Source organism: Podarcis pityusensis (genome assembly GCF_964106645.2).
Source record: "Podarcis pityusensis genome assembly, chromosome: 10".
NCBI classification, from domain to species: domain Eukaryota; kingdom Metazoa; phylum Chordata; class Lepidosauria; order Squamata; family Lacertidae; genus Podarcis; species Podarcis pityusensis.
In genome coordinates this window covers 68,664,229-68,691,627 of record NC_138035.1, presented here as the reverse complement: position 1 = coordinate 68,691,627, position 27,399 = coordinate 68,664,229, and the positions used below count along the sequence as shown (strand labels likewise).

At 46.5% G+C, this 27,399-nt stretch overlaps 2 protein-coding genes across 9 annotated transcripts in view; one reads left to right on the top strand and one right to left on the bottom strand.

Moving 5' to 3' along the window:
• ATXN7L1 (ataxin 7 like 1) overlaps positions 1-4,186 on the bottom strand; it is a 76,885-nt gene extending 72,699 nt beyond the window's left edge. For 2 of the 5 annotated variants that reach the window (XM_081023555.1, XM_081023556.1), the window contains exons 1-3: positions 3,987-4,186; positions 3,216-3,284; positions 955-1,017 (exon numbers count right to left, since the gene is read on the bottom strand). In XM_081023555.1, coding sequence (XP_080879681.1) covers positions 955-1,017; positions 3,216-3,284; positions 3,987-4,101 — 247 coding nt within the window. In that variant the 5' untranslated portion in view covers positions 4,102-4,186. The remainder of the gene's footprint in view (positions 1-954; positions 1,018-3,215; positions 3,285-3,986) is intronic. The other 3 variants (XM_081023554.1, XM_081023557.1, XM_081023558.1) reach the window with 3 other exon arrangements.
• Positions 4,187-5,572: 1,386 nt separating this feature from the next.
• CDHR3 (cadherin related family member 3) overlaps positions 5,573-27,399 on the top strand; it is a 50,557-nt gene continuing 28,730 nt past the window's right edge. For 2 of the 4 annotated variants that reach the window (XM_081023533.1, XM_081023536.1), the window contains exon 1: positions 26,085-26,286. In XM_081023533.1, the coding sequence (XP_080879659.1) occupies positions 26,214-26,286 (73 nt within the window). In that variant the 5' untranslated portion in view covers positions 26,085-26,213. Of the gene's footprint in view, positions 5,835-26,084; positions 26,287-27,399 lie in introns of those variants that run through there. The other 2 variants (XM_081023534.1, XM_081023535.1) reach the window with 2 other exon arrangements.

Below are 27,399 nucleotides of genomic sequence, written 5' to 3'. Positions count from 1 at the left end.
CCAGAAATTGATATTACAGTAAGCTGCGAGATAAACTGCAAGATAGCCAAGCGAAGTTGCCCACCCATCCCGGTAGTATTTCTAGCTGTGTCTAGGCAGTCTTCTGCTACCCTTCTGATGCCGAGAGAGCCTAGTGCCACAATGGTAGACGTTAAGAGAGTACAAAAAGGGATGTGGGTGGTGCTGTGGTCTAAACCACAGAGAGTACAAAGAGTAGTTCTCAATCTGAAAGCCTCACTTATCCAATACTGTAGATTAAAGTTATTCTCCAACCAAACAACAAGTATAACCAAAGCTCATTTTGACAACTGGACCTTCACGCACGCCATTCAACGGCTCAGCCTGAAGGCATGTTACTTTAGGAGGCAAATGCCGACAATGAGGTACATCAACAGCTATGACGGTGTGATATCAGAAAACATGGCATTACTCTGCTCTCTCACACAGGATAAATGCTTAACATTGGTGTTGGGGGACCCCAGCAACAGAATTTTGCCAGCCAAACACTTTTCGTTCTCACATAGATTCCTTGGCTAAACTATTCAGGTACTAAATCAAGAATCAACATTTAAGCAAACAACAACCACAACCCCTTTTCAAAAAGCTGCCATCAGTTACAAACAATGAAAACAAGAGCCTACAGGTTGCAGCAGATTATATTGTGGAGAAAGGAAACTTTTCAGTTTAGGCCCAACAAAGGGGGTGCCTAAAATAAGCTAGGAATATACTACAGCTAAAAGTAAACTTTTAATATGTTATGTTTACATCATAACAGGTTTAATTTGAATTTAGTAATTGCACTGTGTTTTAAAAGCATAAAGTTTCCACCTCCCTAAGAAATAACTATGGAGGGACCAGTTTCATCGCAGAAGCAACAATGTTTTTAGGGGACCCATTACAGCAGAATGTGATCCAAGGGCTTTTGCAATGTCAAGGAATATCCCTGGGGCGTACCTCTCAGTTCACTAGATTCATGCAGAAAAGCTGCTTCATGAAGTAGCGCATCTTGAATGAACCCTACAACAAATATAAAAAAAAACTACTGTTTTTAAAGACCCACGTCATACAGGAGCTGAAATTGCGGCAAGCTCAATGACCCAGTCTATATACAAACTAGTGCAAAATACATTCATCCACTAAGTTCTCGGTCTTCCCTTCTACTGTATTATCTCAGTTATCGAAATATTACATTAATCTTCATATTCAGGGTCATCAAGCAATTCAAAGCAACCGCACAGCACACTTCCTGGGAAATAAGTTCAGTTAAAATATGTGAGGATTTGAACAAGGAGACATATTTAACACTATTTTAAAAATTGGAGAACATTTTTAGCCTGCAACGTTTATACTACAGTTCAAGTGTCCTCCTATGGACCACACTATGGACCAGGTGGCTCTACAACGGAATTTTCTGAGGTACATCTGGAGGCAGTTATCGTGAGAGAATTTTCAGCTCAGTCTGATATAATTTGGGAGGGGGATTAATTTGAATTTATGATATATCCTGGCAACAGCAATATTACAAAATCTTATAAAACCCTAACTATCCCCCAAACGTATGCTTGTGATACTGAAAATAATTAATAATATTGGTCCTAGACTTGTGTTAAGATTTATTAGAAGCTGATGTATCTATTCTTGGAGTTGATTTTTTCTTTCAAGGTAAATAATTATATATCCTAATCTGCTGGTGGAGCATTGATGCCCCTTCCGAAAGCCTCTTAATACCACAAAAACTCAAAAGGGTGTAATAGAGTTAATTTACTGTTCTTGGCTTCAGGGCAGATAAATGGCATGCGGTGTGCAAGCCTGGGAACGTAAGCCTCACAATATTTAATGGGGCTGACTCCCAGTTAAGTGCTAATAGAAATGTACCCTTAGAATGTCATGGTATGGACACCATCAGCAGAACTAAGATTACAATCCTTACCTGCATTTACCTGACAGGAAGCCCCACTAAATTCAAGAGGACTTGCTTTTGACTAGGCACAATTAGATTTATAGCTTTACCTCTGAGTAAAAACACTTAAGAATATGCTGACAGGTGCCACTTAAAAAGCTTATTCTCACTCATTCCCACACGTCCACTTAAAACAAATAGCCCTTGCACAGCTCAGTAGAGTGGAAAAGGAGCAACCCGTGGCTCATCCTGCTTCTGTGCTTGGGCCAGAGTTCGACACCTGCACCATCATGGCAGAATGAGCTATCCACCTTCAATGGTCCTGGAATCTACATGCCTGATCTTGATGAAGTATTGTCTCAGCACATTAGTTAACAGGATCTAGCCATTAGCTTGTCCTATCAAGTTCCAACAATACAGTGCTTTTCTACAACATACACACTAGTTAGTTTCAGTTCTGCTAAAAGAGTGTGTCAAACCCTTGCTCATGCCATCATGAACCCACGCAGCTTCTTCAACGTACATAAAATCTGACAAATGCTTGCTGATAAGTCTATGGATCACATTACAAAACAAATCTGTCAATAGGAACTGTCTGCAGTCATTAGTTCTTCCTTGATAGAAAGTATAGGCTTGTTTGCCAACTTCACTCACTCGTAAGTTGCACACATGCTCACAAACCTGGTGCCATATTAACAATTCTCTGAATTACAATTTATGTATGCTTCTTTACAAATGTCAAAAATGCTCATTTAGTTTGAAAAGTTGCCCAAAACTTAAATACTCACTATGCACTGCACCTCTGTGCACCAACAGCTTTATCATCATGAAAATCAAAGCTTATGTTGAACATTGATCCAACATCTGGTTATTATGACAGACCTGTTTTCAGCAACACTAAAAGTAAAACTATGTGATTGTTTGATTCAGCTGTTGCCTTTTCAGCTACAGAATAAGTTAGTAAAAAGAAAATTAAAAGCTGACTAGCCTGGACGCAGATGAGCAGATATAAGCGTGTACTTACTTGCATATTTAAAACACGGCACTGTCTCAAATTAATAATGGGATAGCCATTTCCTTATAAAACAAAAGCTGAAGAGAACCATGCAAGTACTGAATATTCATACATGGAACTATCTCAACACATAGGCCCAGTAAGCCTTGTTTGTGGTTAGATTCAATAGGATCCACATGGTTGTGACGCCCCAGCCATACTTGGCAAAACAAAAACAAAAAACCCCTGAGCTCTCTAACCAGAGCCACGCGGAGAGCAAGGTACAATAACATATGGTCAGACCCCTGGCCCCTTCCTTACCTTCTTTATTAAGCCTCATCACCTCCCTGCTTTTTCCACCCTCTTTTCCAGCATCTTCTAGCTCTATACCTGCAGAAGAGAAGCAAAAGTCAAGGGAGAGCAGAGGCAGAGGCCGCTATATCCGACGAGAGCGCTAAAGAGTTAAAGGGTGCTCCGCTAGCCAGCGGCTGCAAAAAGGCAAGATGCAACAATCGCTGCATCTGCCAGGCAGGAACATCCCCCGGGCAGCCTTCAGCCAGGCAACAAGCATCCTTCCTGCCTCCTCATTCCGCACCCAGCCCTCACGCAGCAGCACCCTGGCCCAGATCGCCCCCCCCAACCCCCTCCCCAAATGCAACGGCATTCTCCTGCCCCTCCCCCCGTCCCTCTGACAGCCAGCCACCCAGACAGCATCTTCCTCCTCTCCTGCAGCCGGAGGTGCCCAGCAGGACAGCACCGGCCGGGCACAGCGCACCACCCGCACACATGGATGGATGGATGGATGGGGGTGGCTGGGTGGGTGGGTCTCCATGCAACTGGGTGACGGGGGCGGGAGCAAACCCCAGTGCCATGGGGGTCTGTGCAATGCAAGGCAAGTGCAATGCATTGGGTCGGTGGTGTGCTGGGGGGAAAGAGGCGGCAGGGCATGCAAGCTCCCTCCCTCGCTCGCTCGCATCCACCCCGCTGGGCTGCATCGCATGTGCGTGTCCGGGGAGAGGGGCGCCTCCGCCAGCCCCCCACCCCACCCGCCGCCCCGCCTGGCCGGTCCTTGTGTGCGGCGGGCGCCCTTACTGTGCGGGGGGGCGGCGCAATGCGTGTGCGGAAGGGCGGCCTCCCGGACCCAGGCGGCCCAGGGCTGGCCCAGGAACGCCTCGGGACTGGGCACGGGCCGCTCCAGGGCCGCCATGGCGCCGCCGCCGCCGCTCCTCCGGCAAGGCTCTTCCTCCTCCTCCTCCTCTTCCTCCGTCTCCTCCTCCGCGCCGCTCCTGCCGCCGCCGCCGCCGCCGCTCCTCCTCCCTCCTCCTCCTGGCTGCTTCTTCTTCCCCCGTTCCCTTCGGCACAGGCGAGCGAGGAGCCAGCGAGCGAGACACGGGGTTCGAGAACGCCGCACGTCATCCTCGGGACGTTCCGCCGCCCACACGGGGGTAGTGTCAGCCCTGGCTTTCCCTATCAGATCGGGCTCCCCGGCCGCCGCCGCCGCGCAGGCGCGGTGCGGGGAGGCGAAGCCGCTGCCCTGAAGAGGGCCGCCTCCTCCCGCCCGAGTCCGCCAGGAGGGGAGGCGCGACGAGAAAGGGGGCCGCCGCCGCCGCCGCCGCCGCCGCTCGGGGGTTGTGGGGAAGCTGGGAGGGCGCTGCAACCGACCCACGCCGTCCAGTGACCAGAAGACCCCCGGTCGGGCCCCGGGGATGAGAGGAGGCGCCGGCTGGACTGTCTCCCTCAGGTGGCTCCGCTTCGGAGACCGCGCTGAGGGGACGAGGCTGAGGGGAGAAAGTAATTCGGGTGACAGAGAGCAAGGGGGGGGGAGGGGAGGGTCGAGGACGGACGAGGCTCCTTCGCCCGCCTCAGCTGCTGTCCCTCGCGCGCGGACACGCGGGCGCGTCTGGATGCTCGGAGTTTCTCGCGCTCCGTGAGGGAAGCGGGAGAAGAGACGCCTGTCAGAAAACAAAACCCGAAGCCCAGCGCGCGCTGCGTCGCGTCGCGTGACTGGGGGGCGGGCGGGGGGGGGGCGAGGAAAGTTTTCCTCAGGCTCCCGCTTCGCAGCGGGGATCGGTGCCTCCGGAGGCGTGGGCCAAAGAGCCTCCCCTCCTCGCAGGAGGCTGGCCAGGCAGAGAGGCGCGCTGCTCCTCCGGGTTTCAGAATATAATCCCGACCGCCGGGAGAGCGGAGGGCTCCCTGCAGGGAGATGGGAGCTCTTTACAGGAAGGAGAGTCCGCTTCTTGGGAGCGCTTCCTCGCTGGCGTGGTTTTGGGTTTGGGTTTCCCTAGCTCAACATCAAAAAAACGAAGATCATGGCCACTGGGCCCATCACCTCCTGGCAAATAGAAGGGGAAGAAAGGGAGGCAGTGAGAGATTTGACTTTCTTGGGCTCCATGATCACTGCAGATGGTGACAGCAGCCACAAAATTAAAAGATGCCTGCTCCTTGGGAGAAAAGCAATGACAAACCTAGACAGCATCTTAGAAAGCAGAGACATCACCTTGCCAACAAAGGTCTGTATAGTCAAAGCCATGGTTCCCCCAGGAGTGATGTATGGAAGTGAGAGCTGGACCACAAAGAAGGCTGATCGCCAAAGAATGGATGCTTTTGAATTCTGGTGCTGGAGGAGAGTCCCATGGACTGCCAGAAGATCAAACCTTTCCATTCTGAAGGAAATCAGCCCTGAGTGCTCACTGGAAGGACAGATCGTGAAGCTGAGGCTCCAATACTTTGACCACCTCATGAGAAGAGAAGACTCCCTGGAAAAGACCCTGATGTTGGGAAAGATGGAGGGCACAAGGAGAAGGGGATGACAGAGGACGAGATGGTGGGAACATACTGCGGGAGGCGGTGGAGGACAGGGGTGCCTGGTCCATGGGGTCGCGAAGAGTTGGACATGACTAAATGACTAAACAACAATAACAACAAAGGACCGGGATGAAGGTAAAACGCAGTCTGGAGTGAGGGGCATGGGCATAGCCAGGATTTATGGGGGGGGGGGTTGGGGGGACCAGAACCTCAGTTAGTTAAGTATTGATTGACTTGATTGGGGAGCGGGGCAGCTGCCCCTCCTTGTCCCCCCTGCCATGGTGAGGGGTTGTTATTGTTTCATTAATATTAACCTACAATGCCGTATTAAAATGCAAGGTTTTTTTTGGGGGGGGGAGGACTTATTGGGCTGTTCTTGGTGTTTTTTTTTATTCTGCATTTTGTGTTTTTGTATTGTGGCTTCATCCCATGAACCACCCTGAGACCTGCGGGTGTACAAATTTGAATGAATCTACAAATCAGCTCGTGGGGTTTCATCCACCTGGGAAGGCAGCCCATCTAAGAGAAGAAAAACTCTCTTCCTAAACCTCCACTGCCTTGCAGGACATCTTCAGGAGAAGAACAAGCTAAGGAGTCCCTAAGGTGGTTGGGTGGTGCTGTGAACTGCTGGCAACTCCTGCAGCCAAGCTGGTGCCAAATGTCTTGCTCTGCTTTCCTTTGGACCACATCAGTGAGGCTGAGAGGGGGGTTTTATTGTCTGGGCAGCCCAGGACCTCCAGGCAAGCTGCCCAGGCTTGTGCCTAGTTGAGGTCACTTTGGTGCTGCCAATATAGTGGTTTGACTTTGGAGAGGGCTTTACACTTGGCAACAAAGTCACAGTAAAAAAAATATTAATGTGTGTATTTCTTCTTTTTCTTTTAAAGCAGGCCAGAGCTACCAAAAAGCAATATTGACATCCCAAAATTCCAATGTCATTTTGAAAATGCTCTGATGAGGTCAGTTAAGTAATCATGGCCGTGGATGGAAATGTGTTGAGAATTAGACTGCAGCAATGTTTATATAGGAAGCACCAGGTCAACGGGCAGAGGAAGGAGTGGGGTTTGACCTGTTACAGGTGGAGCTTGGTGAATTTTTAGTGGTTCACTGACTGGAGTCTCTTGCAGATTTGGTTTGAGATAATTTATTTTCTCAGTGATACTGAAAATCAAATCAGTCGGGGCCTCCTGATTAAAATGTACTGGAAGGAAAAGCTGTGTTGGTTTTGTTTTGTTTTTGTGAGTTTTATCTTCAGAAGCAAAGAGCAGTAGGATTTACCAGCTTTTGGGAATGGAAACTAATATTTTAGTTTGTGGCAACTTTTGCTCCTACTGCATTTTCCGTTGACCACTGCTGGACTGCATCTGAGCCCAGTGTCTTCCATACTAGGCTTTCCTTATTTGTATACAATTTCTCTCCTGGAGACTGATTTTCTGAAGTTACTCTCCCCAAGTCTATATACCCATGTTAAATATTTACTCCTTTTCGACTGCTGTCTTTCCTCGCCTCCACCTTCTTCCATTTCCCCCATGCATAACCTTCTCACCTGGCCATTGCACAAAAATGGAAGATACTGGAGGGTTTGAATTTAGACTTGTGATATTGCAGTGCATGGGATATACTGGTGTCTGAGAGAAAGACTCAGGCAAGAAAACTCCAGACAGATTTTATGTCCTATGGCACACATTTATTGAAACTTTTCATCATGTGGAACAGAAACACAAATATGAGTTTGGCTGTTCTGCTGACAAATACTTTGGGACTATAGCTTTTGAATGGATACGCCTTTTGAATGGACATTTATATCTTGATTTTGCGGGACTTGAAGGAAGCAGAGGAGATGAGAGACATACTAAATTGCATTGGCTGTGCATTTGGTTGTGACAACTCTTTTCTTGCTGTTTTTGCTGAAGGATCTGGCTAATTTCATATGCAACTTAACACACTTGTTGTTGTTCTTGTTTGTTTCCTGCTTTATTTGTTTACTGTTTGACCAATACAGCATTTGAAAACGACAACAAATTTAGTAGGGACAGCACAGAAAAATAAAGAAAGAACTGCATAATCTTATCTGATCAACTGCCTGCTGCTTATGCATTTTGGAAAATTTCCTTAACACTCAGTTATCTTCCAGGCAACACTTTCAGAGTGCTTGGTAATGTCCATCAGGAAACAAGGTCTGGATAAACACTTCCTACAGGACGTTGCCACTGCCACTTTGGCATTTCCTTCCCTTTATTTGCTCCACCAGCACAAGGGCTATTTGCCACTTCTATCATCTCTATTGATGCTTCACATGTTTGTGTGGGTGAGGAGCTGGGCTGTGATTTGTCTTCCCATGCAAATAAATGCTATTTGGATTATGAGTATGTTTAAATTTTAAAATAGACACTGGTGCTATGTTTCCTAATGCTAATCACCTAAAAGGTTAATTTGAAATTAATCAGTTTGCCTGGCATTTTATCCATTCGTAATAGCACAAATTGTTTTTTTTAATAAAACTGTACCTTTTTTAAAATAAAAAAAATGTTCTGCAGAAAAATATAGTAGTAGGACAATGTCCATTCTATATTCCTTTTAATATGCACATTCATATTTCTTTTGGTTTGGTTTCTGCTCCCAGGGCTTTGAAACATTGCAGAAACTGCAAGTCTTGTTTACTAGAGGCAAAGGTGGGGTGAATATGCACAGCACTGGCAGCAAACCTTCTTTCTCCCTTCAGCTCCTTGTCTCCAGGCTAAAGCTGTGGTAGGAAAACATGATTTCTCTCAACTTGCCAATATCTGAATTTGCCTTTGTTAATACAGACTGTGATTTCAATATAAAACAAGTCTTTCTGTAACATATATGATGTTTTCTGAGTGCAATCAATTAGATATTTTAGTCACATGCAAACATTTCAGGTTTTGCTGAAGCTGAGGTCAGCTGGAGCCTGACAGAGACACTCTGCCTTTTCTTACCCTAGCAGTGCGAAACTTAATCGCTGCCCTATTAAAATGAGCTAACACTGTGTGGAGTCCCTGCTCAGACTGTGCACTAGCAGCTGTAGCATCCTAATAAGAACAAGCTGTGATTTTAGTTTTGCCTTCAGGCATGGCAGACTGGAGAGAGTTTACCTTTTCAAAATTGGATGCTGTTTCCTGCCCAAAGCTTTTCTTAGTGGATTCAGTAAATGAACAAAGTGCAAACACACAACCATTTTTGACACCTGTTTTGCTTTGCAAGGAATCAGAGGGGTTGCTAGTGGAGCTGGCTTTCAGTCTTCTGTCCTGATAAAATGAACAGTTTATAACAGTATGAACAAGAGCACAGATGTAATTCTGCAGGAAGATAATCTATTGTCTCTTTAAAACCAGTATGAGGCTTACTCAGGAATTAGTATTATTTGTCTGCTAGCATTTCCTGAGTCTCGGGGAAGGTTGACAACCACATTTCTGGTAAAGTATAAAACCATATTGACTCCCCAAAAGGAATGGGTGGTGGTACACAATGTGCAGGAAGAACCAGGAAAACCCCCAGTCCTATTAACCCAACTCTCACAGAGGTAGGAATTCTTTAAAAACTGAAAGGAAGAGTCTTTGAAGCATAATTGCCCTAGTCCATGATAAAATGTAGGGAGAGGATATGCTCAAGCCAGAACATGCTTATAATGTGTAGCAGTTAAGACAATGAGCTTGAAATCCCTAGTTAAAATCTCAGCTCAGCCATAAACAGAGACTATGTACACATCATTATTTACTCTGGCTCCAGCAAAGTACACATGATGTTTGCCATATTCTATAGCTCAGGCATAGGCAAACATGGCCCTCCAGATGTTTTGGGACTACAACTCCCATCATCCCTGACCACTGGTCCTGTTAGCTAGGGATGATGGGAGTTGTAGTCCCCAAAACATCTGGAGGGCCGAGTTTGCCTATGCCTGCTATAGCTTCTTGAGAAATACTCCTGTTTGATGTGCTTTCCCTTAGACCAGCTTCCATCCAAATTGAAAAAATAAGCTGTGGTTAAGCTAAGGTGTGTGCATTTCAGGCAGTTGTTGCGCAAGTGTAGATGACAGCTTCATTGAATTAGAGTTTAGCTCAGGGAAACAAATCAGGTCATGTGCATCAGGTGAATACACCCCCCTCCCTCTCTGCTGTTGAGCAACGTAAAAATGTGACTTGAAACACGGGGGGGGGGGAAACGACCTTACTTTGTTTCAAGCCTCTAATGTGTACATTGTCAGACTGTGCCATGGACAAGACTTGTTGACTTCAGCCTCTCATCCGTAATATGGACATCAAGCAGTGCCAGTACCAGGCTATTTTGCACCCTAGGCAAGACTAACTATTTGCACCCCTCCAAAGAAAGGCTAACTCCAGTTTAAAAAAAAAAAAAAACTGTAGAAAAAAATGAAAAGCACAAAACTTGAAACTTCTGAATTTATTCTAAATTGCAATAATAAGTAACAGAGGTGGTGACCATTTTAAAGGTAAAGGGTAAAGGGAACCCTGACCATTAGGTCCAGTCGTGGCCGACTCTGGGGTTGCGGCGCTCATCTTGCTCTATAGGCCGAGGGAGCCGGCGTACAGCTTCCGGGTCATGTGGCCAGCGTGTCTAAGCTGCTTCTGGCGAACCAGAGCAGCGCACAGAAATGCTGTTTACCTTCCTTCCCGCCAGAGCGGTACCTATTTATCTACTTGCACTTTGACGTGCTTTCAAACTGCTAGGTTGGCAGGAGCAGGGACCAAGCAACGGGAGCTCACCCCGTCACGGGGATTTGAACCGCTGACCTTCTGATAGGCAAGTCCCGTTTTAGGCATGTCCAATTGACAGATGATCACCAACGCATAGGGACTTGGAAGAGGGAATAATGAAGGTGGGGCAGGCTTATGTGCACTCACATGCCCTCTGTCGACACACGTGGGAGCCGGAAACAGAAACACCACGCGAGAAATGGTTGTTGCCTGTACAACAGACTTTGAATATCTTTCTCAAATGCAAAATAAAATGTTTTGGCACACAAATAAGTTCGAATAATCTTGTGATTTGTGATGTTAAAATTTAAATTTCTTAAAAGTTCCAATTTCAGGCCCATCAAATTCTCACTTTGCGTGCCTTTTCCTTTGTAAATTTTGTCATCAATTCCTTCAGGTCAAGTGCTGGTACTTGGGCATGTTCAACTGATATAGCTGCCAAGCCACCTAGTCCCTTTTGCAACATGTTAGTTTTTATAAGTTTGAGCTTTGAGAAACTGCATTCAGCATATTAAATAAAGTAAAATATTACCAGAAATTTATAAAAAACCTAATCAGTATCAAACTGTGCCCCTCTGAGGTCTGCGCCCTAGGCAGCTGCCTACTTGGCCTAATGATAGCACCAGCACTGAGATCAAGGATAATTATACTAATGAACTTGACTGCAGCACTTTAGTAAAAATTGAAATAGCAAACACAATACTCTTGTAGTCTGGTTAAAAAGAGTTGCCCGATTCAAAGCTGGTGAACACTCATATAAATGAGGGATTGCCTCTCTTCTCATGTGTCTGTCCATACTTTGAGTCATCAGTCTGAGGTCCTTCTTTGGGTTTCCCCACTGTCTAAGGTACAGGGTGGTTACACGGGGTGGTTACATGGGAAAAGGTATTTTCAGGATGGTACCCCAGCTTTCGAATGCTTCCCTCAGAGAGGTTTAGTGGGCACCCGCTCAAATTTGTTCCCATGTCAGGCAAATATTTCGTTGTTTCCCCAGGTGTTTTAACTTTGGTTGACCTGCATTATGGCTCCACATTTTGTTTTTCTGCTGCTTTTATAGTTTTAAGCTTATTTTATTGTGTTTTTAATATGTTATTGTAAGATGTCCTTATAATGTGATGGAAGGGTGGGGGGGGGTACGTCTCACAAGGCAGGAGCAGTCAAGGCAGGTGTTCTTTCTCCTACATATTTCCTCCAGCTCATATGGATAGGTGGATGATAGAAGCAGGGAATGAACAAGCACAGGAATCTGCACCTGCCTTGTTATATCCACACTCATTGAAAGCTCTAAAGGTTATGAATATTCTCTGGCTTCCCTGTTATTAAGAAATCAGAACTGTGTCTTGGGATTTTATGCTTTCTCCTCCAACACCTTCCTTCTCTCCACAGCAAGATATTTGTGCTGCAATGCTAATGTGATATGTAGCAGAATTGCACAATTCTCTTTACCTAGGAAGTGAGAATTCCGTATAGCACTAGATGGCGATATTCCCTAGCTCTCATTGACTATGCAAAAGCCTTTGACTGTGTCAACCAGAGCAAACTGGCAAATTAAGGTGCTACACTCAATATGCCAGCAAGTTTGGAAAACTCAGCAGTGGCCAGAGGATTGGAGAAGATCAGTCTACATCCCAATTCCAAAGAAGGGCAGTGCCAAAGAATGCTCCAGCTACCGCACAATTGCGGTACTCATTTCACACGCTAGCAAGGTTATGCTTAAACTTCTACAAGGCAGGCTTAAGCAGTATGTGGACTGAGAACTCCCAGAAGTGCAAGCTGGATTTCGAAGGGGCAGAGGAACCAGAGACCAAATTGCAAACATGCGCTGGATTATGGAGAAAGCTAAAGAGTTCCAGAAACGCATCTACTTCTGCTTCATTGACTATGCAAAAGCCTTTGACTGTGTCGGCCACAGTAAACTATGGCAAGTTCTTAAAGAAATGGGAGTGCTTGATCACCTCATCTGTCTCCTGAGAAATCTCTATGTGAGACAAGAAGCTACAGTTAGAATTGGATATGGAACAATTGATTGGTTCAAAATTGCGAAAGGAGTACTACATATTGTCTCCCTGTTTATTTAACTTATATGCAGAATTCATCATGTGAAAGGCTGGGCTGGATGAATCCCAAGATGGAATTAAGATTGCTGGAAGAAATATCAACAACCTCAGATACACAGATGACACAGCCTTGATGGCAGAAAGTGAGGAGGAATTAAAGAACCTTTTAATGAGGGTGAAAGAAGAGAGCGCAAAATATGGTTTGAAGCTCAACATCAAAAAAACTAAGATCATGGCCACTGGTCCCATCATCTCCTGGCAAATGGAAAGGGAAGAAATAGAGGCAGTGAGAGATTTGACTTTCTTGGGCTCTATGATCACTGCAGATGGTGACAGCAGCCACAAAATTAAAAGACGCCTGCTTCTTGGGAGAAAAGCAGTGACAAACCTAGACAGCATCTTAAAAAGCAGAGACATCACCTTGCCGACAAAGGTCCGTATAGTTAAAACTATAATTTTCCCAGTAGTGATGTATGGAAGTGAGAGCTGGACCATAAAGAAGGCTGATCGCCAAAGTATTGATGCTTTTGAATTATGGTGCTGGAGGAGACTCTTGAGAGTCCCATGGACTGCAAGAAGATCAAACCTATCCATTCTTAAGGAAATTAGCCCTGAGTGCTCACTGGAAGGACAGATCCTGAACCTGAGGCTCCAATACTTTGGCCACCTCATGAGAAGAGAAGCCTGGAAAAGAGCCTGATGTTGGGAAAGATTGATGTTGGCACAAGGAGAAGGGGACAACAGAGGATGAGATGATTGGACGGTGTTCTTGGTCTTGAGTTTGACCAAGCTGTGGGAGGCAATGTAAGATAGGAGTGCCTGGCGTGTTCTGGTCCTTGTGGTCACAAAGAGTCGGACACGACTAAATGACTAAACAACAACAACAAGGCAACCTAGTTCTAATTTTCTCTAGAGTTGTGTGGCAGAGATGCATAGCCCCAGTTTTGTTGTGTACAAAATGATCAGGTAGAGCAGACCTGCAGAGGTCAGCAGAGGACAAATTGAAAATAGAAAACGGATTTTCAGGTGCTGTGTGGATGACCCCATGGAATCTATCACATCATTGAATCTATCTATCATGGAATCCCTCAGTGGTGATTCCCCCCCCCCCTTTTTTTTTTCATAATCAGGTTAAGAATTGGATTCCTGCAGTTTCCCTTCAGGGATTCTTATTAATAATAAGGGAAAATGAAAAACATGTGCAAAACAACACAAGGCATGGTCCTAAGCATGTTTATTCAAAAGCCCACCACTTGCTTATAAATATGTTTCAGAGCCCAATTGTCACAAAAATGTCACTTTCTCTATTTGTGCAAGTATCTTATTTTTTTGAAGTTATGATAGTGTCTCAGTTCAGTTTTTCTATGAAAGAGCTGTGTGTTTAAAGCAACAAATACCCATTTTGTTTAATGGAGCTTCAGCGTAAATTTGTGCCCTAACTAGACTTTCTCTCTTTGGCAGTTTGTCAAAGGATTAATGTTTATATTCTACAATTGTGGGGCCAATCCTCTACACACACACACACACACACACACACACACACACACGTTCCTATACAAAAATAATGTTTGTGTCAGAAATAGCATGAACCTCACCATGGCCAGCACAAAACAGTTTAGCACCTGAGGCGAACCACAAAATGGTGCTTCTCCACCAGGGAAGAAGGGGTGAGTGAAGATCTACATGAGGAACAAGGGAGGAAGAACGATTTACATTGGGGACAAGGATAGAAAGTGACCAGCAGTGCCTCCTATCTGCCAAGAGACTAGTGTAGAGGCAATGAGGGGGCTGCTGAGGATACAGTCTCTTTCTCACACATACACTGAAACCAGTGCCCATTCGTAACATTTATTACTCATTCATTTCAGAAGAAATGAAAAGTTAATAGAGTGGGCCCCATTTAGTTGAGTTTCTCATTCCTTCCAAAATTACCCCAACATACCCCCTACACCCCAACAGTGGCGTAGCGTGGGGGGTGCCAGGGGTGCCGGCCGCACCGGGCGCAACTTCTGGGGGGGGCGCGAGTCCAGAGGGAAGGGGAACGCCCCTCGCTCAGCCCGCGCATCCCTCGCCCGCCGGCAGCTTCTCCTCCTCGCCTCGCTCAGCGCCGCCGCCGCGGATGCCGCCCAGACCCCCCAGCGCCCAGGGCCATTTCCCGGGGAGCCTCCTCTGGCACATGCCCCGCGCAGGAGGAGGAGGGGGAGGCGGCTCCGGGATGCTCCCTCCCGCCCCGGGAGGCAGAACGCAACGCACAACACACACACACCCTGTCGCCCCCGCGGCAGAGCAAGGCAGCCAGACGCGGAGCAGGGAGAAAGGCTCGGGCTCACCTTGGGGCAGCCTCCGGAGAAGCGAGTCCCGAGGAGGAGGAGGAGGAGGAGGAGGAGGAGGAGGAGAAGCCGCCGCTGCCGCTGCCGCCGCCGCCGTGCGCCCCCAGCACCGGGAGAGAGGCCGCTGGCCGCCCGGCGGGCCGTGGTTCCTTCCTCCGTCGGGCGCCCAAGGGGAGGGGGCTTTGGCTGCCTCGGCCCGCGGGGGCTCCACAAATAATAAATTTAATAAATTCCTTTTTTTTAAATAAGATATTTATTAAAGTTTTCAATTTTATACAAAGAGAAAAATGCAAAAAATAGAAAAAATATATATTAAAAACACATAAAATTCACAACTTATTTTTCAATAACATATTTCCCTGACCTCCTCATACCTCCCCTTCTTGTTTTCTAGTTCAAATTATTTGTTCAGCAAATCCTTATCTCATAGCATTACCGCTAAATAACACCTTATTTTCTATCCAAGTTCTTGAAACTTAAACTTTTACTTTAAAAAACCATTTTTTCATAACCTTTTATACCATTACAGCTAGAAACCACTTAACGTAATTTCAATCCAACATCATTCAACATTCCTTAATATTGCAGTATTTCTGTAAATAGTCCTTAAATTTCTTCCAATCTTCTTCTGCCGACTCTTCTCCCTGGTTGCGGATTCTGCCAGTCATTTCTGCCAATCCCATGCAGTCAATCAACTTCATCTGCCATTCTTCCAGAGTGGGTAAATCTTGCGTCTTCCAATACTTTGCAATGAGTATTCTTGCTGCTGTTGTAGCATACATAAAAAAAGTTCTATCTTTTTTAACACCAACTGGCCAACCCAGTGGCGTAGCATGGGGGGTGCAGGGGGGGCCGGCCACACCGGGCGCAACATCTGGGGTTAGGGCAAATCCATGGGTTAGGGGGCGCAAATCCACAGGTTAGGGGGCGCAAATCCATGGGTTAGGGGGCGCAAATTACTTGCCTTGCCCCGGGTGCTGACAACCCACGCTACGCCACTGCACCCCAACTAAGTCAACTTTTGAGGGATTTGAACTTGAGTCTCTTTGTCCTTCTCTAAATACAATACTATATCCATACTTCTGTTACTGGGAAGGCTTGACACCTTCTTGTGTCAAAGTGTATTTTTTCAGTTTGGCAGTATGTGTAGCACAGATTGATTTACAAAATGTCATTTAGACACAGAGATTTCCAACTCTGTTGCATTTGCTATAATGTATTTCCACTTTTCTTTCTTGAATTTACTATGCATTTTTCTTGGAACAGATTTGCATAGTGGGAAGAGATTATTGACTCTTAGTTTTGCTCAACAATCCTGAGTAACAGTATCTTGCTCCATCTCTAGGTAAATATTGAAACTGCTTCAGGAAAGCAGTGGTGATTTAGTAAAGGACATGTACCTGTCGGATGGAATTTTTGTGCAAGTGCTACTACAGGGCAGGCTGAGAGATCACAAACACTTCTATAATGCCATAGCAGCACTCACTGTTAGAATTAATCATTCAGTAAATATTTTGAGAGCATGCTACAAAGCCGTAAAGTGATGAACATACAAAGAAGGCAGGGACGTCTTTCAGACATGTCATGGCAGCCTCCTTAAGGTGGAAGATTAAAATCTTCCTTAAGGTGGAAGATTAAAATAGGACTATAAACAAAGTGCTCTAATTGCTTCCATGTAAAACAGAGGGATGGTCTTGCTGATCCCAGTCCACACCCCACTTTGTCAACTGGTGCTTCAGTCTCAGTTTTCCTGCTCCTTCAGCCCCATGAACAGCACAGATTCATTTTCTCAACCCTTGCACAGATCTTCTAGAAAATGGAGATTAAGAAGAGAAGTGGCGCAGTGGAGACTGGAAAATGCCCCATTGCTTTGTATAAGACTTGACCCTTTTCTTTCAAGCAAGCAAGCAAGAACCATCAGAAGCAACACTGTGAATCTGGTCAGCCAGCTCTCTTCTGCTCTGCCCATCCATTGACTTGTGTTCCTGAGATACTTTTCCATCTGCATATGGCAGTGGCTTGATGCTTCCACTTTCCAAAGGCTCGTTCTCAGTTATCAAGTCACACATAAAAAGAGCTCTGGTGAATCCGATCAAATATCAAGTTCTCCTGGTCTTGTTCCTCAGCAGCTGGTCAGTAGCATGCTGAATCTGATTTACAACAAGGGATAGAAGAATCGGTCAGTTTTTCTAAGATTCTCATTTTCCCAAGCTTATGTTTGCATCATATCCCACATCAGCTTGAGATTTTAAAAATTATGCACAAAAATGCATATTATTATTATTATTACCCACTCTTCATGAGCAGGTTTCAGAGTGGGTTGTGACAATGTTAAAATTCAGAATAAAAATACTTAAATTGTTACATTCACAAGAATAGGGTGGGCCCTGAAAACACACATTTCAGGTGTCGAAGGCCAAGCTAAAGGAAGTGCACCTTCATCATTTGCCAAAATCTCATACATCATAAGGTAAAGGTAAAAGGACCCCTGACTGTTAGGTCCAGTTGTGACCGACTTTGGGGTTGCGGCGCTCATCTCGCTTTATTGGCCAAGGGAGCTGGCATACAGCTTCTGGGACCAGCATGACTAAGCCACTTCTGGCGAACCAGAGCAGCGCACGGAAATGCCGTTTACCTTCCCGCCGGAGCGGTACCTATTTATCTACTTGCACTTTGACATGCTTTCGAACTGCCAGGTTGGCAGGAGCAGGGACCGAGCAACAGGAGCTCACCCCGTCGCGGGGATTCGAACCACCGACCTTCTGATTGGCAAGTCCTAGGCGCTGTGGTTTAACCCACAGCGCCACCCATGTCCCTTTCATACATCATAGAGTAGTGTAATTATTTACCTGGAAGACTGGAGATAATTTTTGATTGTTATTCTAGGAACATTTTATCCATTATAAAACCTCTGATGAAATCTTCTTTGCAGGGAGTGAAAAATATAGGCTGTAATCCTGACCCCCATTTACCTGGGAGTAAGGACTTACTTCTTAGTAGACATGGGTTCAGATCATGTGTGGAGGAAACCCACTTTATAAAGCAGGAAAAGCTGTTCCTTGCCAAAGAACGAAGAGATAACACATTCTGGGAACCAGATCTCTGCTGCCACTGTAAAGTTGTTTTCTTTTTCATCATCATCATTTAAAAATCCAGCCGTGCTACAATGCTGTTCAACACTACTAATGTCAGACCAAGCTTTTATTTTATTCCCTTGTGGGTACATAACATCATTGAAAAACTTAGGCATGAGTTTCTGTACATAGAAACCTCACAGTTTCTGTAAACCTATTTAAGCAACTCTGTTTCCTTTGTGCCATTTGCTACTTCAAATAGACATTTGTGTATTTGCCAATCTCATCAGCTCAGGAGGCTGAGCAATTATACAGCAGTATGTAAACGAGTCAGTAAATAAACTGTAAGTACTGCAAGCCTGCCAAATAGTTTAGTTGCCTTTCTTGTATGTCAAGATAAATCCAGATCTAATTGCTCGCAGCATAAATCTCTTCTCAGGGCACAGATCAGGTCCATGTGTCGGGGAGAATTCTGCACAGCGAGTTCTGATGTCCAATTTTGCTACTTCCCCTTTCACTGTCTGTTCTGGTGGGGAGAGGAAGAGAGATTACACATCCTGTTAAATTTAAAGAACAGCAGGATCAGAACAAACACCAAGTCTTGTTACCTTCTATATGCTGGGTTAATTTGGACTGTCATGTTTGATCAAGAACGTAATAAAAATTAACCCTTCTGTGAATAGTGCGAAGACTTACCTCTATTAAATTTATTCATCCGCGAAGAAGCGCTGAGATAGACATGTGGGAATTTAAAGGCAGCATGATTTTCTAAGTTCACATTTAAGAAAGGAAGCCAAGAGCTCTACCCCTGGAGTTCTTTGTTTGACCTTTCTACAGGGCATGTCTAGCTGCGTCTATGGCCTCTTTTCAAATTCTCTGGTTGTATCCTTCCTTATATTCAAGTCCTACAGTCTTTCTAGCCCAAGCCTAGAATTAAGATTCAACAAAGAATATGGAAAGAGTTGCAAGATGGAAGACACAAGATCTACCCACACTGGAGGAATGGCAGATGAAAATGATGGACTACATGGAATTGGCGGAAATGACTGGCAGAATCCGAGACCAGGGAGAAGAGTCAGTGGAAGAAGATTGGAAGAAATTTAAAGACTACTTACAGAAATATTGTAAAATTAATGAATGTTAGAATGATGTTGGATTGAAGTTAAGTGGTTTCTTGCTGTAATGGTATAAAAGAATATGGAAAAATTGGTTTTCAATACGTAAAAACTTAATGTTATAATATATTAAGATTAAAGATCAGGATTAAAAAGGAGGGAAAGGAATTGCTGGACTAACAAATTGAATTGGAATACAAAAAAGGGAGGTATGAGGAGGTCTGGGAAACAAGTAAATGTAAGAGAAGTGAAGAAAAGATGGAATTGTTTTTAACTGTTTTTTCTTTTTTGTACTTTGTATTTTTCTTTTTTCTATTGTTATTTTTTTTATCAATGTAATCTTTTTCTTTTGAAATTTTAATAAATATCATTTAAAAAAAAAAAAGGAAAGAGTTGCAAGAATGGGGGGAAATCTTGAGGAACAAAAGATATATAGATTCTAAATTCTACATTCTAAAATTAAGCTATACCTATTGTTATGTACTGAGTTGAATAGGATCCAAACTGTAGCAGTCTGATTGGTCCTAGAACAATAGGATCCAAAAGGCAGCAGTCTGATTGGTCCTAGAACAATAGGATTCAGAATGCAGCAGTCTGATTGGTCCTAGAACAATGCAGCAGTATGATTGGTTGGCAGGAACCACCCAATCCTGCTCCAGATAGAAGTGAATCCACAACCTGATTGGCTTACAGTAGAATTCCAGAATTAGCCAATCATGTGCAGCCCATTGTGTAAATAATGTATATAAAGCAGATACTGTGAGGGGACATTCATTCATTCCTCCTCACCACTATGAGCTGAATAAAGAGCATGAAATCACTTTGCGACTCTGAGTATATTTCACTGGCGACGAAGGTGGGATCCCGCTGAGCTGACTGCCACACACAGCACCGCAGCACCGCCAACTGCCGCACCGCTGCCTCGCACCGTGTATCCAGGCTTCAGCTCCGGGGCACAAGGAACTCAGAATGGCAGCCAACAGCAGCTTCTCGCCATTCAACCCAGCATCTGGAGACTGGGAAGCGTACGCCTCCCGTTTCACCTTCCTCCTAGAAGCCAAAGGGGTCACCGACGAAGAAGACGCCAAGAAGAGGGCGATATTCTTCAGCGTCTGCGGAGAGGAGACGTTTGAAATCGCCCGGGCTCTCCTTGCGCCTGAAGACGTCGCTACTGTTCCATACAAAACAATAATGGAACAGCTGAAGGGGCACTTTTCGCCGCAGCCCTCAGTGGTGGCTCGTCGAAATGCCTTCTACGCAAAGCGGCAAGCCCCTGGGGAAACCATAACTGGGTTTGTGACCTCTCTCCGCCAAGCCGCCCGGTTCTGCAACTTCTCAGAGCTGGAGAACATGCTTCGTGACCGCCTCGTCGGTGGCCTGAAGGATGAGAAGCTGCAACGGCGCCTCTACGCTAAGAAGGACCTAACGTTCCAGGTCGCTCTGGAGGAGGCCCTGGCAACAGAAGCTGCCGAGAGGTCGACCCAAGAGGCACGGCCGAGCCTGCCATCCCAACCGAGGGTCCACCATGAAGACCTCACCGACGACTCAGGATCCGACAGGGAGGAGGTGCACCGAGTACAGCAGCGCACTCAAGCAGCGCACAGACCACAGCTGCCTCGACGAGAAGGAGGGAACTGCGCAAGCTGCGGGGAGAGTCACGAGAGGAGGACCTGCCGTTTCCGCAACGCAGAGTGCAGGCAGTGCAGAAAATCGGGACACATCGCCCGGGTGTGTCGGGCTCGGCCCACCCGACACCAGGCATCAGATGACCAATCCAAGAGCCCCAGGTCCCGGGGCCCAACGCACCAAGGCAACTCGACGGAGCTCACGGACTTCCAGGTATACCAGTTGCCCCACCCCAACGTAGAGAAAATTTATGTAGAGGTACAGATAGAGGGGGCCCCATGCCGCATGGAGCTTGACACGGGTTCAACTCTATCCATAATCTCGGCAAGGACCTTAAGGAAACTGTGTCCCACTGGGGGTCCCAAACTCAGGCCGGCCCCATTCACCCTCCGGGACTTCCAGAAACGTAAGGTCCCCACAATGGGGGTGGGGACCTTCAGGGTGCAATACCGAGGGCGGACGCGGCAACTGGACTTGCTTGTGGTCAAGGGCCCCTACATTAGCTTACTGGGATTGGCATGGTTTGGACCACTGGGGCTAGCTGTCACCGGGGTGAACCACACTAGCTTACAAGTGGACGTGGACGCCATATGCAAGGAATTTCCAGGGGTTTTCGATGGGAAATTGGGACAGTATACGGGCCCCCCCATTGCGCTACAGCTTGACCCCGCAGTACGACCGGTCAGGCTCAAGGCCCGCCGGGTCCCGTTCGCCTTGAAACCCCGTATAGACGAGGAATTGGACCGACTCGTAGAGCAAGGAGTGCTGGAGCCGGTGCCTAATGCTCCCTGGGAAACCCCAATCGTCACACCCGTCAAGCCTAATGGTTCGGTCCGCATCTGCGCAGACTACAAATGTACCATAAACAAGGCCCTCACGGCCCACGCATACCCAGTGCCAGTGGTCAGCCATGTCCTTGCCACCCTGGCTGGGTCGAAAATTTTTGGCAAGCTGGACTTGGCCCAAGCATATCAACAGCTGCCAGTAGATGAGGCCACAGCAGAGGCACAGACGATTGTGACGCACAGAGGAGCGTTCAGGGTAAAGCGGCTGCAATTCGGTGTCAGCGTGGCACCAGGCATATTCCAGAATATAATGGACTCTCTCCTTAAAGGGATTCCTGGCGTCACCCCCTTCTTCGATGATGTGTTGATTGCCGGCCCCACACCAGAGGAGTTTGAGGACCGCCTCCGCACCGTTCTGCACCGTTTCCAGACGGCGGGTCTCAAGGTGAAGCGGGAAAAATGTCTACTAGGAGTGCCTCAGGTGGACTTTCTGGGATTTATGGTGGACGCAGAAGGGGTCCACCCGACTGGGGACAAGGTACGGGCCATTTGTGATGCCCCAGCGCCCAAGAGCAAGACTGAACTTCAGGCCTTCTTGGGACTATTGAACTTTTACCATTCCTTCCTTCCCCACAAGGCGGCGGTAGCGGAGCCCCTACACAGACTCCTGGACAAGCGGGCCCCTTGGGTGTGGGGCCAGCGCCAGGAGGCCGCATTCCAGGCAGTCAAGGACTTGCTTGTCTCAAACTCGGTCTTGGCACACTTCGACGAGAGGCTGCCGGTGGTGCTAGCATGCGACGCCTCACCCTATGGCATTGGAGCTGTCCTGGGGCACCAACTCCCGGATGGAAGAGAGGTACCGGTGGCGTACTTTTCCCAGACACTCAACACAACCGAGCGGAACTACTCGCAAATCGACAAGGAGGGTCTGGCAATCGTAAAGGGAGTAAAAAAATTCCATGATTTCTTGTACGGGCGGCCCTTCACCGTGGTGACTGACCACAAGCCGTTGCTTGGCTTGTTTGCCCCCGAAAAGCAGACCCCCCAAGTGCTGTCTCCTCGCGTCCTCAGGTGGTCAATTTTCCTTGCCAGCTACCAGTATGCACTGATTCACCGACCTGGGAAGGCGATGGGCCATGCGGACGCCCTCAGCAGGCTACCACTACCGGAAACAGGCCCTGACCCAGCACCTGCACAAGAGGTTATGAGCCTGGAGCTGCTTCCCGACCGCCCCATTCAGGCACAAGAAGTTGCACACCATTCCAAGAAAGATAGGGTCATCTCCCGGGTCCTGGACTGGGTGTGGAGGGGATGGCCCAGCAGCAGCCCCGGGCCAGAATTCGCCGGCTACACAACCCGCAAACATGAACTGTCGGCCCACAAGGGGTGCCTGTTATGGGGAAGCAGAGTCGTTGTTCCCCAGCCCCTCTGCAAAAGGGTCCTCACAGCCCTACACGAGACACATCCAGGGGTAGTAAGAATGAAGGCCCTTGCCAGGAGTTATGTGTGGTGGCCGGGGATCGATGGAGAGATAGAGGCCTGGGTCAAACACTGCCAGGCCTGCCAAGAATCCCGCCCAGATCCCCCAAGGGCCCCAGTCCAGTCCTGGGAGTCCGCCCGAGCACCATGGTCACGCCTGCATGTGGATTTCGCTGGCCCCTTTCAGGGGAAAACATTCTTCATAGTGGTGGACTCCTACACCAAATGGCTGGAAGTCGCACTGGTACCGTCCACTTCCACGTCCGCAGCCATCCGGGTACTACGCAGGCTGTTTGCAACCCACGGGCTCCCTGACACTCTCGTCTCAGACAACGGGACTGCATTTACGTCAGGAGAATTCCAAACCTTCACAGCGCAGAACGCCATCCGCCACATCCGTTCGGCGCCGTTCCACCCTGCCACCAATGGCCAAGCAGAACGCATGGTGCGGACCACCAAGGACACCCTTCGCCGCATGACGCAAGGGGACTGGGAGTACCGCCTTGCCACATTCCTTCTAGCACAGCACAGCACCCCCAGCTCAACGACTGGCCGGAGCCCCGCTGAACTACTAATGGGTCGGCGCCTTGCAATCAGATTGGACCGCCTTCACCCCGATAGAGCTCAGGATGAGGTAGTGGTGGGGGAAGGCAGGAACCCCCGGACCTTCGAGGCCCAGGACCCAGTGTACGCAAAGAATTTTGGGGCAGGCCCAGCATGGGTACCCGCCACAATCACCAGGGTCACTGGCCCCGTGTCGTACGAGGTGCTAACGGATGGGGGGCAATGCTGGCGCCGCCACTGCGACCAGATACGGCGACGATTCCCGGGAGAAAACCAGGAGGAGGACAGGTCAGAGGAGTCCCAAGGGAACAGCGGGGCAGTGAGGCCCATAGAGCAGGAGGGGCCAGCAGGAGAGGCAGAATCAGTAAATACAGAGAGGACCCGTGAGGCCGAAAGGACACCGGAACCAGAACCACGACTGAGCGAGCCGGTTGCACCAGACCAAACAGCCGCATCACAGCCAGCATCCTTGGAACACGAGCCAGAACCCGGAGCCCGGACCAGGGAACACCCCAGGCCACAACGCACACGTAGGCCGCCGGCATACCTTGAGGACTATGAATGCGACCTCCCGGGCAGGACTGGAACTTAGAGGGGAGGGGTGTTATGTACTGAGTTGAATAGGATCCAAACTGTAGCAGTCTGATTGGTCCTAGAACAATAGGATCCAAAAGGCAGCAGTCTGATTGGTCCTAGAACAATAGGATTCAGAATGCAGCAGTCTGATTGGTCCTAGAACAATGCAGCAGTATGATTGGTTGGCAGGAACCACCCAATCCTGCTCCAGATAGAAGTGAATCCACAACCTGATTGGCTTACAGTAGAATTCCAGAATTAGCCAATCATGTGCAGCCCATTGTGTAAATAATGTATATAAAGCAGATACTGTGAGGGGACATTCATTCATTCCTCCTCACCACTATGAGCTGAATAAAGAGCATGAAATCACTTTGCGACTCTGAGTATATTTCACCTATACTTGATCACTCAGATTTAGTCCTATGAGGAAACAACAACAACACTGCGCTAAATGGACCACTGATCTGGATTGGTATGAGGCAAGTGTAGTTTACTGGTAACAGCTACAATTCCCAGCACCTTCAGTAATCCTCAGTTCCAAGCATTCCCTAGGGGAAGCCTTGTTAATGAGACCTGTGAACTATTAGAATACTCTTCCCATCCACTGCCTACATTGTAAAGCATTGAGGTTCTTGCCTATGTTACGGTAAAATCTGAGTGCCAGGCTACTCTGCCACCCAGCTCGTCGGACTAAGTCCGCGGGTCCCTGCGGAAGAAAATGAGCTCAGCTGGAGACAGGAGCAAACTGCAGAAGATCCAAGTTTATTGCGCAACAGGTTCAAGGCGAGATTGAACAGCGAGAAAGGGGTGACATGAACTTTTGAAATTTCCCTCCATGTCCCAGAATACAGTGCAAAATACATCCCAGTTACATCATGAATACATTAAGAAGAGGTTGGGTTACACAGATTACATCACGAATACATTAGGAAGAGGTTGGGTTACACCGGATTAACATATGGAGGAGGGAGGGGGGAATATGCAGAGCTGGAGATATGCGCAGATAAGCACATCCTGAGAAGACAATGGTCCATGTATGCATAGTCTGTCACCTGGCATCGCCCGGAGGAAGGGCTTGGCAGAGCGATTTGACAGGATTAGGGTCTTGACACCTTGCTTGAGGGATTATGGAGGACGGGGAGGTGTCATGGAGTCCTAGAGAAATTGAGCAAATTGGCACGTTGATTTTCTATGAATTTTATAGATTTTAGTCCCTTTTGACATTGACAATTGGAAATAAATGGATATATTGTAGCGAAGAAGAAGGTGAAGAAGACATGCCCCCCCCTTCCGTATCACCTAATACCACTGATAAGAGGCATTAAGTGAACCATGGTTAGGCTGTATTTGTATAACCGTTTAAATGGGGGGAAAATACATCCATTACTTTAAATTATGAAATAAAACATGCAGTAAAGAACTGCATGCATTTTTTCATGTTGTCAGCCACCTTGAGCATGGTTTGAACTGTGGAAGGGTGGAATACAAATATATGTATGTTTGTCTGTTTTGGGGAATCTCTATTCTACCACTTTTTTTCAAAAGCACTCTCTTCATCTATGAGATCCTTCATATACCCCAGAATGAGAAGAAATAGATACAGTGGTATAAAATATACAACCCCCCGCATAAATTCTCTTATTTATTACAGTTGCCCATGCCAATTTGATACATAAACTCAGCATTGAGATTACCCAACATTCCAATACCCCAAATTAATATTATAGATTTTATTTATCCTGTTGGCGTTAAATACTGCTTATAAGAACCATCAAATGTCTTTTTAAAAGCTATAATAATGATAAGCATAAATAAAACTGATTCTGTAAGCCTGTTTTAGTAGAACCATATCTTACATTCCCAGTTTTTGCCATGTGAATTTCTCCATGTGGTTTAAGATTGAAAAAAGGCCATTCAGATAATCAGTTCTGGCTACCTGTAAACTTTCTAAAATCTTCTGCCCTCCTCCTTTCATTACTACTCTATGAGGATCACTAACTTCGTGATGGATTATTATCAGTGAGCCATTCACAAGATGGTAAACAGACTGATGTTTTAGAAACTGCCCTAGCTACAGCAGAATCTTTGTTCGATTTGTCACTTCTCCATGATAAGGAAGAAATTGAGCAATGAGTTTGAAGTAGGCTAGGAGAAAGATATCTCAGTTTGATCATGGATGGCCACATTCAAAGAAAGACTCAGGACATGCTGTGCTTTTGCCTCCTTTTGTTAGGAGAAATATATGGTAAGGACATGATTTTATTCATAGATTAAATATGGAACACTATTTTGATTGTTCTCAGTAAATCTTTAATATTCTGGTAATCAGTAGACCAAAGGCCAGTCTTTCAGGGTCTCTCTTTGATTTTCTTCTATGAAAGGGAATGTACTAAATATATTTTTAACAGTTAAGGCTTACAGTAATTGATGGGGTTCACTCTCTCTTCCCTAACTGTGACCCCTCCCTAAATTGGGAGGCTGTTTTCAAGTCTAATTGCTTTCGGTGGGACAGGCAAGGAAGTGAAGCCACAGACGGAATGGCTAGGTCTTGCAGACCACTTCTTGAATTAAGCTATAACTAATCAGCGTAAAAAATATTTTTACTTCATATTCTTGCTTAAGGACATAAGACAGTGCCTTTTTGAATCAGGTCAAGGCCCACCACAGCCAGTGTTCTCTGAAAGTACATCAGCAGGTGCTAGGTGATTCACCATAAATTTGTCGGTGGCGCACTAAGGACCGCAATCCAGCTTCTGCCCATCCTGAACTAGACAGTGACTTCCTAGTGGTTTTGCTATGGACTTATAGTGCACAATTGCAAACATGGGAAGTAAAGACGGATGCATTGCTTACTGGAAATGACCTTGTTATAGGATGTGGGGTGTGAGATCAATGCAGCCCAGTGTTGACTGTAGACTAGAGGGAAATGAATGTGATAAGTACTTCATACCTCTCTCTCTCTCTCTCTCTCTCTCTCTCTCTCTCTCTCTCTCGTGTATGTGTGTGTGTTTTAAATGTTAGTAAATGAATTTCTTTCTTTTTTTTTAATTTGGGGATGACTAACTGACTTGCTTTTACATGGGGATTGATTGCATGATTTCCCCTCTATTTGCTGTTGTTATTGATTTTATTGTTGCTATAATTATATTAGCTGTTTGATATAGATTATTTAGAAAGGCCATTTGACTAGATGCAGCATTTAGGTTACACACAACAACATTTTATTCTAGAATCAATCGAGACTGAGTATTTTTACTGCCCTATGTAGTACACATATAATTTAGATCTATTGCATATTTTTTGCCCCTGAAAAGCACTTATTGATAAACTGGTTTCACTGATTCCAAAAAATAAAAGC